The sequence below is a fragment of the Sprattus sprattus genome (assembly GCF_963457725.1).
Source record: "Sprattus sprattus genome assembly, chromosome: 4".
NCBI classification, from domain to species: domain Eukaryota; kingdom Metazoa; phylum Chordata; class Actinopteri; order Clupeiformes; family Clupeidae; genus Sprattus; species Sprattus sprattus.
In genome coordinates, this window is record NC_137923.1 from 5,348,961 (window position 1) to 5,362,327 (window position 13,367).

Consider the following 13,367-nt stretch of genomic DNA (forward strand, 5'->3'; position numbering starts at 1 on the left):
CACATCTCATGTGAAGATTCATCACTAATGGCAGTGACAATAATTGTAACTTTTGTATTTTATAAATCATAACAAATACACATCAAACATTTCTATCACTGTAGGCAGTCCTTGAAGTTAAGGCTTTTAACCACCAGGGGTCAGTAGGCAAGAGCAATACACCCTAGGGCCTAGGCAAATTAATGAAAGAAATCACACCCACTCACAATTGTATCTGACAAGCACTCTAGGGACTAAAAAGAAGTCTATTTGGGTTGCCCAGCAGAGATGATACCAATAAGGTCATACAGTGCTACCACTGCCCTGTTTTAAGAACACTAAAAAACCTCAAGAATGCAACTAATAAACTCCAAAGCACGAGAGAAAAGGATATAATATTTACCAAACATTTATCAATCTTTCCGACAAATTTGGAGCTTAAGTGTCAACTGTTGACTATATACATACCGGTATTCTTGTTTTTGTTTGCCTAGGCATATGCATGAATGAGCTTCACCAGTGGCAATTGCGCATGAAGTGAACACCACTGCAGTGTTACAATCAATTCTTACTATACTGATGGAAAGCATAACAATAATAACAACACATACGCAGACACATGCACACACTCACATACAGTGCATGCACACTCCACAGAAGCCAGATGTGCTCCATGCCCCACTTGCTACACTGCCCTTGCAGCTGCTTGCAGTCCTGTTACGATGAATTCAAAGTTATCATTATGTAGAGCGTCACTAAATCACTAAATTCAAACTACAGGGGAGTGATTATGTCATTTTTCATTTCCAAATGGGCAGCTCCTAAAGTTTCAGTGTAAAACCCAACCGAATCCAACACTGTGGATAATATTCATATTGTCATAGTATATTCATACTCGATACATTACATAAGTTACATTATATACAAATTCTTAAGTGTGCTAGCTTCCAACACACATGTGTCCACCCATAGCAAACCCTATCTTGTGGCAGACAAGAAAATTTGGTGAAGGAAGAACCACACACACTCCAGTGCACGCGCGCGCACACACACACACACACACAATCTAAAACTACCCCCCCCAAGTAACTCTGCAGCTTATCATTGAAGCCTTCGTCCAGACCACAGAGCATTCATGTTGAAATAGTTTCAAATCTTTTTATATCTTTTTATTTTGTGTGTCGGGTCAAGCTGACCTGTGTGGCCCAGAGAAAATCCATCCTGAGCTTGAGGTCCAGCTGTCTGGAGTGCAGGGCCAGGGCACTTGAGAAGAGCAGCAGGGAGAGGAGGGGCTCGAAGCCACGCATGTGGAAGGAGCTCATACTGCCCCTGTGTAGGGGAAGCACATGAACAAGCATTCAGGGCAGATGCCTACACTAGACCAATCACACAAGCATTCAAAAACAGGGCATCTTCTTGGGCAACTCTGCCTATATACAGTTCTGTGCATACAGTATACACAGGTAGTTCATTAATTATCTCAGTCAAAGATGCAATGAGTGAGTTTGATGGTGCAAAAACTGAAATATCTGTACAACCACAATAATGACATATCTGATGGATAATATTTGACACTTGTTCCCATGATACTACTTCACAATTGTTCCCCTATGTGCATATTGCTACTTCGTTTGAAATGTTATGTATGCATTTATTGACTATTTAGAGTGCCCGGACATAATGAAATACATTCAAAAGGACTGAAAAAGAGAATCAATGTGTAAGGTGTGCAGTAATATTGTGGAATGCTGTTTATTTATCAGCAAAAAGCATCTTTCCTTACTGAAAGATCATTTTAAGAGGCTGTCTGTGTGTTTGTGCAGGGTGAAGGGGGGGGGGGGGGGGGGGGGTGACGTTCGGAAGCTGCCTAGGCTCCCTCAGAGACCTCTCTTTCTTTATCACCTCTCCCACTCTCTTTGTCTCTCTCTGTCTAACACACACATACACACACTTCCTCTCTCTCTCTCTCTCTCTCTCTCTCTCTCCCTCCCTCCCTTCCTACCGTGTGTTCTTTCTTGTTCTCTATCTTCCTCTGTTCCATGCTCTCTTTTCTCTGTCTGTCAATATCTCTCTGTCTGTCACCCAAGCGCCCCAGCCATACAACCCCACCCCACCCTTGTCCACCCACCCACCAGCTCTACCTCTCCTCTCCTCTGCCTCTCCTCTGCTCTGCTACCTCTCCTCTCCTCTGCGCTGCTCTGCTACCTCTGCTCTGCTCTACCCCTCCTCTGCTCTGCCTCTCCTCTCCTCTGCTCTACCTCTCCCCTCCTCTGCTCTGCCTCTCCTCTCCTCTCCTCTGCTCTACCTCTCCTCTCCTCTGCTCTACCTCTCCTCTGCTCTGCTCTGCTCTACCTCTCCTCTGCTCTGCTCTACCCCTCCTCTCCTCTCCTCTCCTCTGCTCTACCCCTCCTCTCCTCTGCTCTACCCCTCCTCTCCTCTGCTCTACCCCTCCTCTGCTCTGCTCTACCTCTCCCCTCCTCTGCTCTGCCTCTCCTCTGCCTCTCCCCTCCTCTGCTCTGCTCTACCCCTCCTCTGCTCTGCTCTACCTCTCCTCTCCTCTGCTCTACCCCTCCTCTGCTCTGCTCTACCTCTCCTCTGCTCTGCTCTACCCCTCCTCTCCTCTGCTCTGCTCTACCTCTCCTCTGCTCTGCTCTACCCCTCCTCTGCTCTGCTCTACCCCTCCTCTGCTCTGCTCTACCCCTCCTCTGCTCTGCTCTACCCCTCCTCTGCTCTGCTCTGCTCTACCCCTCCTCTGCTCTGCTCTACCCCTCCTCTGCTCTGCTCTGCTCTACCCCTCCTCTCCTCTGCTCTACCCCTCCTCTCCTCTGCTCTGCTCTACCTCTCCTCTGCTCTGCTCTGTTTCCCTGTTGAGGCCGTGGAGATTGAGTGGGCGTGCTGTGCCGAGACTGCCGGAGTGAGCACCTGATTGTTTTTCATGTGGCTAATGAGCGTGTGTTTGGCTTCAGACTGTGAGAGAGAGCGCGTGTGGGATGGGAACGCACAAAGACGCTGAGACACTATCATCAGAAATAGAAATATCTCCTCTAATTATCACGCAAATGAAAGGCACGGGGACGAGCGAGAGAGAGAGACGAAACGAAAAGCAACAGTGAGTGATAGAAAGATTGCTAGCAAAGTGGTGTCCCTTAAATAGTGATTTGACCTATTTCTGAGAGAGCTCAGCGAGGCTGGATGGCAGCTAGGGAGCTCGTGTGCGCTTGTGTGCAGCCCCATCCCATTGGCAGTATTGTACAGGGTACAGGACTACTTACTCTTTTGGACAATAAACGAAATGCTGAATTAACATGAAAGATCATTCATAAATTGCACTATTCCACAAAACTGTGTGTGTGTGTGTGTAAGTACATGAATGAGCATAAGCATACGCACACTTCTTCATACCTAGTCATTGGTGCATGAGTACGTGCATGTCTCTGACTCTACTCTTGTGTGGACGGATTCTGTATATATACTGTGTCTGTGTTCATGTGTATGTTTACTAGAACGTGTGTGTCTGCTTGATTGAGTGTGTGTGTGTGTGTGTGTGTGTGTGTGTGTGTATGTGTGCCCTCTTACCCCCAAGAGGTCTTGCGGAATCCGCTCAGCTCCAGCACGGTGATGTAGAGGATGCTAAGCAGTACAAGCAGCAGCATCTTGGGCAGCCAGGAGACACGCAGGAACAGTGCCAGCGTGAGGGTGCCCACCACGCAGGACAGGAAGGCATAGCGGGCACCATCGCAGGGCAGCTCTTCCATGGTGCGGTTGGCACCGCCATCAGTGTCAATGATGGTGATGGAGCTGGTGGAGTTGGATCCCCACACCCATGGCATGCAGCCCACCTGCCAAAGTTGGGCATACTGGTTAGTCTGACACCAGTCACCAATACCAGGTTACCTGTACAATTCTATGTAAACGTAATTATTTCATGAGCTGTTTCTCTCTGCACTATTATTTTTCTGATGCTGGCAGATCGCACACGATGTGTCGAGTGAGATTCCTTTAGCCTTCGATGTGTTTGTTTTATACTAACCTTTCAAACATGCTTAACTATGTGAGGCTAAATTTGATGTGACCAAAAAGGAAATGTGTACACGCAGTGCATGTTTCCTGAAAACAGTGATGGTCATGTCGTGCAGAAAGGGACAGCTTACCACACAAGCCTGGGCCACGGCGTAGATTAAGAGCACAATGAACACACACAGAACCGTACGGATCTGGATGGTGAGGCACCCTGGAAAACACTGAGAGAGAGAGAGAGCAAGAGAGAGAGAGATAGAGAGTGAGAGATAGAGAGAGAGAGAAAGATAGGATGGATAGAGAGCACAGGGATTATGAATGAGGGGGGAAGACAGGCAGATTACCTGAGCAAATTTGCATTTGAAAATCCATTTAACAGAGGGGTTAACGGGAGTGGCAAATGTGCACTCCAAACAAAGATTTGGAATCTGGTTAACTAGCTTAGCGTTGGGGCTGTGGGGAATGGTATGAGCAGTCTAAGCCTACCCAGGGGTACAGATGAAAATACATCTGACAAATAATTTCAATCTCTCTCTGCTCACATGATTTCAACGCAGAGCCAGCTAGAACACTATGGCTAGCCAAAATATGGCTATATACTTGGCCATGCCAGGTCTGTTAATGTTGCTGTAATGACAAGGAAAAATAACAAATTTGCGTATGAAGCTAAATGTTTGAGGATTGGAACTGTGGAACTGTGGTGTCCATTAGCATAACCAAGTTGTTAAACAGAGAAATCAGTGACGGTTAAACAAAGAGACATAGTGTGGTTTGTTACCTGTACACTAGTGATATGCAAATACATGATACAAGCCACCAGGAAACAGATGCAGAAGACAAGCAGCCCTAGAACCACTGTCCTCCTGTGAGAAGAACAGAAGGAGAAGAACAGAAGAAGAAGAGAAGAAGCAGAGCAGAGCAAGGCCTGAGTGAAAGGGTCAGTTAGTGGCAGAGATGCAGTTTGGTGAGTGCTCTATAAATAAAACGGAGAGAGTGAGAGAGAGATAGAGAGAGAGAGAGAGAGAGAGAGAGAGAGAGATCTGATTGTCAGCAGCAAAAATATGTTCTATTTATGAAATAGTTTCTTTTTTTTTTTAGAAAAGAGCCCATTTCAAAAAGAGAAAAAAAAAAAATCAGAAAGGTGAAGACTACTAAGTAAGATATCTGATTGTATATTTACAAATGTACAGGGAAAGGAAAACTGGTAGTGTGCATTAAAATTGTATCCTACCAAGAAAAAACAAGCAGCCTCAGCAGCAGGATTGTAGGATCAAAAGAATGGATACAAGATCCGGAGAGAAAACCCTTTAAAATTGACCCTATAAAATAAGCAGAAATTCGGCTACCTCTTGGCCACAAAGTTAAATCATAGTTGTAAACATTCCATCAGTTGAAACTTGATACATTTAAGGGGGCAGATTCTCAGTTCCTCGACTGTCAGCTACCCAGACAAACTAACCAGGGAGGCACAGACGAAGAAGCACTAAGACCAAATGCTGAGACTCTCGTTGCGGACTTCATGGCATCAAATTATAAAGATTTCAAAGTAAACTTGCTATTTTATACAAACTATCCAAGATGCTTGGCACAAGTTTCACCAAGACCTAAAAGTGGAAATAAATCAACTAAATTTAACACCAATTTTTATAACAATAGAAAGGGGATGAATCAGGACTCTGAAACCAGTCTTGAGAAGTCAAAAAAGACTTTCCCAGATTCAAAATCCTGGCTGAGAGAGAGAAGTCCTCTGCTTCCCCAGTAACTCCAGTAGCAGCAGAGAACCCAAAGACGCCCCCCCCCCCCTTCTCACTCCGCTCAGTCACCGGGAACAACAGTGCCAGTGTCGAGGATCCTGGAGTGCCTGTCTTTTGGAGATGGAAATAGCAGAAATCAGAGAACTGAAGCAATTAAAAGTGGAGTTGAGAAAAACAACCTGGAATCCAAGGTTGAAACTCTGAAAAAAACAGAAAATCTTTCTTGTTGAGGAACTGAAAGAATCGAAACTTTCTCCAGAGCATACAAACATCCACATCCAGGACCTCACTCAACAAGTAAACAGCCCAACACCCACCTCAACCACAGTGGGAACACCACAATGACCAAAACACCAGGCTACATCCACAGGCTCACAAAAAATGGGCTGCTTGGACATCAACATCATCACCACTGCTCATGCTAGTGACACAACCCCATCAACGCGCAGCCTACTTCCTCTGAACCCCTGCAATTATTTACATCTACACCTGAACGCTTTGCACAGCCAGCTGACACCCCGAATTCAGAGCCTCCCAAAACTGCCGTTGTCATCAACTCAAATACAACAAAGAATGAACATCTATGGGTGCAATTGATCTTTCAGGTGTGGTAATGTATTATAAAAACTGAAATGGTGTATATAATATGCCAACAGCATGAATAAGGACATTCGATCGAATAACTTCAAATGGAGTTTAATGAAGTCAAGTCTAGTCCATTGAAGTCTGTCGATCTCCTCAGCTCTGTTGCAGTACTATCGGAGCGCAACAACTACACACAACAAACACTGTTGCTACTAGCAATGCTTTTGCTACCTGCTGTGCCGCTGCTATTATTGACATCCTGTTGATCCGACGAAGCAACTTTGGCCTGCTTAGTGGGGTCCAATTGAAGAAACAATTTGATTATTTCCTCCTTTTTGCCGAGGGTCAATTAAGCAATATAGCACGAAAGGGAGTGGGGCAGGTAAGGGATAATTCCACAGGTGGTGTTCGGCCGTAGCCACCGAGGCCGGAGGCCGAGTGGCGTAGGCAACAACACACGTGGGATTATCCCTTACCTACCCCACTCCCACGAGTGCTATATTGCTTTTATAAAACAATTCTATAGTCAACGTCTTGGTTTGGAATTATAACATTTTTGAATTAACGGTTATCATCAATGCGCTATAGAATGTTTCATCTCGGAGTGATTTATTATTAGCTGTGAAAAGTCCCTGTTGGGTTGTTCTGGGATAATTCATGGCATGGAACGTCTCTCATCCAATCAAAAACTGCTAAATAAAGCGATAGAACCCAATTGTTTTATAAATTGCAGTAATATTAGTTCCCATAACGTGCACAAAACTCTACATGCTTCAGATGTCACTCATGGCCTGAATGACTGTCTGTCTGAGAGATTTACACCCCTAGTGCTGGATCTTGGAGGTCCTGGAACCGGTTCTAATCAACCAAATTATTATTAGTTATAAATGGCCACATTAAAATGTTAACAATTTCCACTTCTTCTTAGTTCAACTCAGTTATATGCTTCTCTCTTTGAATGACTCTCAACTAACAAGTAGTACATGATGACCTCATTTTCTATTTGCACCCAGAATGTCCAGGGACTCTTCTCATCAGCCTTTGGAGCTAAAAGTCAGAATCCTGGGTTTCTAAGCAACATCAAGAACCAGGACATCGTAGTTTTACTTAAATCTTGGTGCAAATCTGACCTAAATACTCACTGTCCCCCAGGCTACAGGAAAATCCTACACCCATCCCTTAAAGACAAAAATATAAACAAAGCAGAGACTCAGGCCTTACCTTACACCTTTTCTGACTGTAGTAAAAAAATATTATCATCAGACTCCAGGAAACTGAAGACTCAACCAAAACATGTTCTGGGAGTAAAAGAATAACTTGAACCATAAACACTGTCAAGGCACACCAATAAAAGTCACATAGAAAAATCTCTAGAGAGATACCACTAAACTGTACAATTGTACAACTGTACAAAAAAAAACTATTAAACAGAAACTGAACACTCTGGCTCATTTATAAAAGATAATTAAAGCCCTCTTGACCATCCAATCACCTTTGAGGTAACGAGCGCACTCCAAAATCTGAAAGCTAAAAAAAGCATGTGGCCCTGACAGCAGACCCTTCTAAAACTGTTCAATCTTGTTCTACAAGATGGCTGCTTCCCTCAGATCGGGAACAGGAGGCTTATATCCCCAGTCTATAAGAGTGGAGACAGATTTGACCCCAATAACTACTGCATGAGCGGTAAGCGTCAAGTTGGGAAGGTAATCTGCTGTATCCTAAATGCCCATAAAGAGGCCATCCTTATCGATTGGCTTCTTACCAAAACATCGCACCCCTGTTCATATTTACACCCCAAACACCCTTATTAATCAGTATGTTCACCAAAAAAGAAAGGGAACATTAAACTACAAATTGGAGTATATGACATAATCAAATCTATTTATTCTGATGATGTGCAGTAAAAAAGACAGGATACTTCACTAAACGGCATGGGGTGAGACAAGGCCGCAGCTTGAGTCCTACCCTGTTTAGTATCTACGTAAATGAGTTAGCGGTGTTACTGTTAAATGTCTACTCTATGCTGATGACCTGTTGCCGCAGCAGTCACCCACAGAACTAGGCAGCAGCACCTGGATCTACTTAAGCACCACTGTCAGAACTGGGCCCTGACAGTTCACTTGGCCAAAAGCAAGATAGTAATCTTCCAAAGGAAACCCAGACCTCAAGGAACCAAACACTTGTACTCTAACCACTCGACTTGACTTTCTTGGCCAGGAAACTTTGACATAGTAGTGAATGCAATGAAAGACAAAGCACGTAGAGCTCTTTATGCAATCAAAAGTAATTTCCAAATCACAAATCCCATTGAGAATCTGGTGCAATATTTGTGATAGTGTAATCAGGCCAATTGCTTCTTGTTGATTCTCACAGATTGTCATTCACTTTAAACATACAAAAAAGGTTTCTAAAATTCTGGATCCACCTAAAACTTTGCACATGAAATACACTGAAATTCCAATTTTACGCTCACATATTGTAAATACATAAAGGCCACATAATCTGGTTCACATATTAAGAAAAGGACAGGCATAGTGACTCTGAGATCAACCTGTGATGCTTAAACTAATGTTTGTGAGAGGGAGAGAGAGAGAGAGAGAGAGAGAGAGAGAGAGAGAGAGAGAGAGAGAGAGAGAGAGAGAGAAAGAGACCAAAAGACCAGACCGAAAAGATAAGGAAGTGGAGTACATACTGTGGTATGATGAGGAGGTAAACTAGTCCGAACAAGGCAGCAAGAAGAAGAGAGAGGACAACGGCACCAGTGAAATATTCATCATGAAGCTGGTGGTACTGTCAGGAAAACAAACAGAGACAGAGAAAGAAAGGAGGCGATACAGAGCTTTAGATGGATCCACTGTGCAATCACAAAGGAAATACAAATATTAATGAATTTTCTATGATGTCCAGAATGAAATGTAATGAACTTCCTTACTTAATGTAATGTACATTCCTTACATTGGACAGGATATTAAATGTGCACTGTGTAGATAAAACCATATAATAATTGTTTCCATTCATGTGTGTGTTTAATGCAAGGTTATACTAAACGAGACATAGAATTCTGCCCTTTTTACTTTACTTGTGGTTTACAGTTCACTTGTGTGTGTGAGTGAGAGAGAGAGTGTGTGTGAGTGAGAGAGAGAGTGTGTGTCTGTATATGGCTTTAAGGATTACAGTTTACCTTTCATAGACACTGACCTAAACAATCTTCAGAGTTCTATGTTTGTTTGGTTGTGTTTGTGTGTATGTGTGTGTGTGTGTGTGTGTGCATGTGTGTTTGTGCACGCGTGCGTGTGTGTGAGTGTGCGTGGGTGTGTGTGAGAGAGAGTATGTGTGTGTTTATGTATATATGTGTGTGTGTGTGTTTTGGCCTACCCTGTGTTCCCTCTCTGAGCTTTTGTACATGAGCGTGAGGAAGTGCAGGTCTGCTGTGTTTGACTCCGTCTGCCGCGCCTCAATCAGCCGGCTGATGTAGCGGTTCACTCGTGTGCCCGGGGGGCTCTGCGTCACGTTGGCCGACACAGACGTACGGTTCCGCAGCTTCTCCGGTGCCGAGCGTAGCACGCGTCTCTGGAAAAAAAAAGACAATCATGGAAAATGTAGTTTCTGCATCACAACTCATTAACCGTCTCGAAACATACACAACGCTTGGTTTGCACAGATTCACATGCCTTCCTATCCTGGCACATACTGTACTATGGCACCCAAAGCCCTTGGCTGCTTTGGGGGTGATCTTTTCGTGATCTTTTGTGAAACACCTAATTTAAGGCTCATTAACACTGCAACAAAGCAGTACATCATGTCTTGACAAGCCCATTGCCACATAGAGCCACACACACACGTGGAGAGTCTGACAGAAGTCCCTAATCAGCCATACACTCGGCAGGTGTGCTCTTCCAGCAGACGCTAGGAGCCACTGACTCTAAAATATTGGGGAGTCAACTTCACCATGCCGTTGTCTTGTCTTGCTGATGGATGAGTGCTGCTGTTGATGTCGCTGTGGGGAGAGAGAAACTTCTAGCGTGTCAGCGGAGGCAGCCTGGGAAGACAAGGCAATTACAAATCACTTGTGTCACGTCCCACACATCCTCCAGATGGACCCCGAGCAGAAGCACTGTCAGCAGGGGTCAGTGGCTGGGCAGTGTCCTGCAGCAAGAGGTGCCACCTCTGTCTAGCAGCAATGGCTGGCACATGCCCGAGCGTGGACCAGTGACCTCCGCGGGGCCTCAGCGAGACCGTGCCCCGCCGTCACGTCACACCACGTCTTCTGATGACACACACACACACGTGATCCGAATTAGCGGTGCTCCATTAGCGAGAAAGGCGTCAGCGTGAGAGATGATATCCATGACGACGGCCATTGTGATGTCAGTTGTATCCATAGTGATGGATGGGAAGTGATGCCGTGCGTCACATCTGTGGCGGCGGCACTGGGGGCAGTGGGGTGTGCAACATGTCCACACATTATGAATACTGCGGTCCATTGGAGCCACAGAGGTGTGTGCTTGTCTCCACAGGGAGAGCTGGGGGTGGGGGGGGGGATCCACTCACCATAGCAGCCCCAGCAGGAGCTCACTGGAGTGGGGTGGAGGAGGCTAGCTGAGTGTGTTGTGAGGGGGGCGGTGCCGGATGTGTCCCAGGGTGGCCCATAAGCGATGCAGGTAAAATGTGGCATGAAGTGGATGGTTGGAGGCCATAGTTGGAGAGACTGACCTCACACCAATGCAGTGATGCAACTGCTGCTCTGTTGCGGGCACACAGTGTTCATGTATTGATCCAGCAAGAACTTTTCTATTTGCTTTCTACCACTGTGTCCTGCATTTAACCTCCTCTAACTCTTTCATTTGTCTGTGAGCAAAGTGTCTGTGACCTACATTTGAATGCCTGAAAGTCAATCATGACCATGGTGGTTTATCTGCCGCCCACATACACACACAAAAGCATATCTTGACAGTTATGCATAACCAGTTTATAGGATACAACATTCATGTCACACACACAAACACACACATTTACGGAGGCTTATATACAGAGAGAGAGATTAGCACCAAACAATTAAAGTGCCCCAGTGTTGTATTCACTTTGACTCAGAGTTGCACATCTAAATCACACACCTCTAGGGACACACACACACACACACACACACACACACAGGTACATATGTGTGGCATAGTATATACACACGTTGTCTCAGTCAAGTTGCACAGCTAGATAAAACACCTTGAGGCAGATTTGCACCACCACACAAATACCCCAGCACCTAACTCACTTTGTCTCCATCTTCACAGTTCATGACGCTGGAGAAGGGGATCTCAGCCTTGAACATCTTCCTGCAGTGCATCAGCTGGACCAGCAGGTAGCACACTGTTTTGAACTTCATCTTTTTGGCAGGCTTGATGTCAGAAAGGATCAGGCCAGGGAAAATCTGTCAACAGACAAAACAGAGACATCCCATCAAAACATTTACTCGGGGAAACAGTCAAGTAGATGAAAACGGACAAACACACTCAAGGAAATGGAATGAACTTCTGCCACAATCATTTTCTTTTGTCTGCATTATGCTGAATGTAGATAATACACGTATTATATGTTCTCTGATTGTAATCACGTTGACTAGCCCAGCACGCCCAAAGATTTTCTGCAGAAATAAGCATTGCTTCATGTCTATTGCATATTCAGTGCAACACCCTGATATTCAGAGAAATTGCAAGTCATTCTCACATCACTGAACAGGCCTTTTTTTTTTTAAATAAAGAGACCACAAAGAAGTACTGAAGTCGTTGCCCATCTAAAACATGCCCAGTTTATGGGACAACTGAAGCGGCCGGGCCTGCGTGAGAGAAGGCTTAGGGCACTCAAGCACACCCACTTAATGGCTACTCATTCCTGGGAAAATGTTTCGAAAAATACGGCCTTATAAATAGCATCTCCAGCAACTGTGAGAGAAACAGGCTCTGAATGTGACAGTTGCACAGTGTCACCTCATTTACAGTGAAGCAGACAGGTGTGCACCCCGCCTGACAGTTAAAAACATTCAGCCATAGCATATACATTTCAAGGCCCTTAAAAAAGATAAACCCTTCTGCAAATGTCCACATTTCTATGATGGCAAAAGACTTGGAAACATAGGGGAGAGGGATCATTAATGTGTTCTGTCTCATTCATTTAAGCCTTACTTGCATTTAACATCAAATAAAAAGGCTTAGAGACAGAGAGAGAGATAAACTTGTACCTGCCATAGAGCAACTCACAGGAAACTCACAGAAACGGGATTAAGTCCATCTCTATCATCTGGCCTACTTTACCTTCCTGCGGTGTGATGGCACTATGAAGAAGGTCTCGATGTCGTGTTTCAGCAGGAAGGCGTTCCTCTCTTTGCCATTGCCCGGCTCCACCTCGTAGTCTCCGTTTAGGCTATCCAGTGTGGATTTGGTGATGTGGACCTTCCTGTGGGATCCACAAGTCTCACTGGTTATAAAGGTTCATTAAGACTGAGGTGTATAATGCTTTCATGGGCCGGTAGAATTGGGAAAGCTATTGTGTAGTCTCTCTCCCACACACACACTCACCCAGGCAGTCCCCCAGCTTCCATCACATTGGCTAGCGTCACGTCATTGGACCAAACATCGTACTGCCACTTCCGCAGTCCCAGAACCCCACAAAGCACTCTGCCAGTGTGCAGTCCTACGCGCATGTTCAGGTCCACCTCTGTCGCCTCCGCCACTGACCTGCAAGACACAGTTGCTTCAGTATGTGTGTGTGTGTGTGTGTGTGTGTGAGCGTGCGTGCGTGCATGCATGCGTGCATGCGTGTGTGCGTGCATGCTGGTATTTCTATGCATTAGAGGTAAGAGTGTGTGGTGTGTGAAAAGTACAAAAGCCTTTTATATGTACAGGATATATATTTGTATGTGTTAGTTTGTACACCTACAGTATACACCTGTATGTAATTATATCCACTTAAGCATTGGCATTTGTTTCAAGACATTAAACTTCAGGTTTCAAGAAGAAAATGAAAAGCCTCCAGCCTTCC

At 45.0% G+C, this 13,367-nt stretch overlaps 1 protein-coding gene across 2 annotated transcripts in view; it reads right to left on the reverse strand.

Annotated features, from left to right (window-relative positions):
* Nucleotides 1-13,367, reverse strand: part of adcy1b (adenylate cyclase 1b) — a 62,516-nt gene that overhangs the window by 3,850 nt on the left and 45,299 nt on the right. For both annotated transcript variants that reach the window (XM_080837689.1, XM_080837690.1), the window contains exons 6-14: nt 12,905-13,063; nt 12,641-12,782; nt 11,605-11,760; nt 9,711-9,905; nt 9,028-9,125; nt 4,775-4,859; nt 4,131-4,220; nt 3,556-3,818; nt 1,176-1,308 (exon numbers count right to left, since the gene is read on the reverse strand). In XM_080837689.1, coding sequence (XP_080693815.1) covers nt 1,176-1,308; nt 3,556-3,818; nt 4,131-4,220; nt 4,775-4,859; nt 9,028-9,125; nt 9,711-9,905; nt 11,605-11,760; nt 12,641-12,782; nt 12,905-13,063 — 1,321 coding nt within the window. The remainder of the gene's footprint in view (nt 1-1,175; nt 1,309-3,555; nt 3,819-4,130; nt 4,221-4,774; nt 4,860-9,027; nt 9,126-9,710; nt 9,906-11,604; nt 11,761-12,640; nt 12,783-12,904; nt 13,064-13,367) is intronic.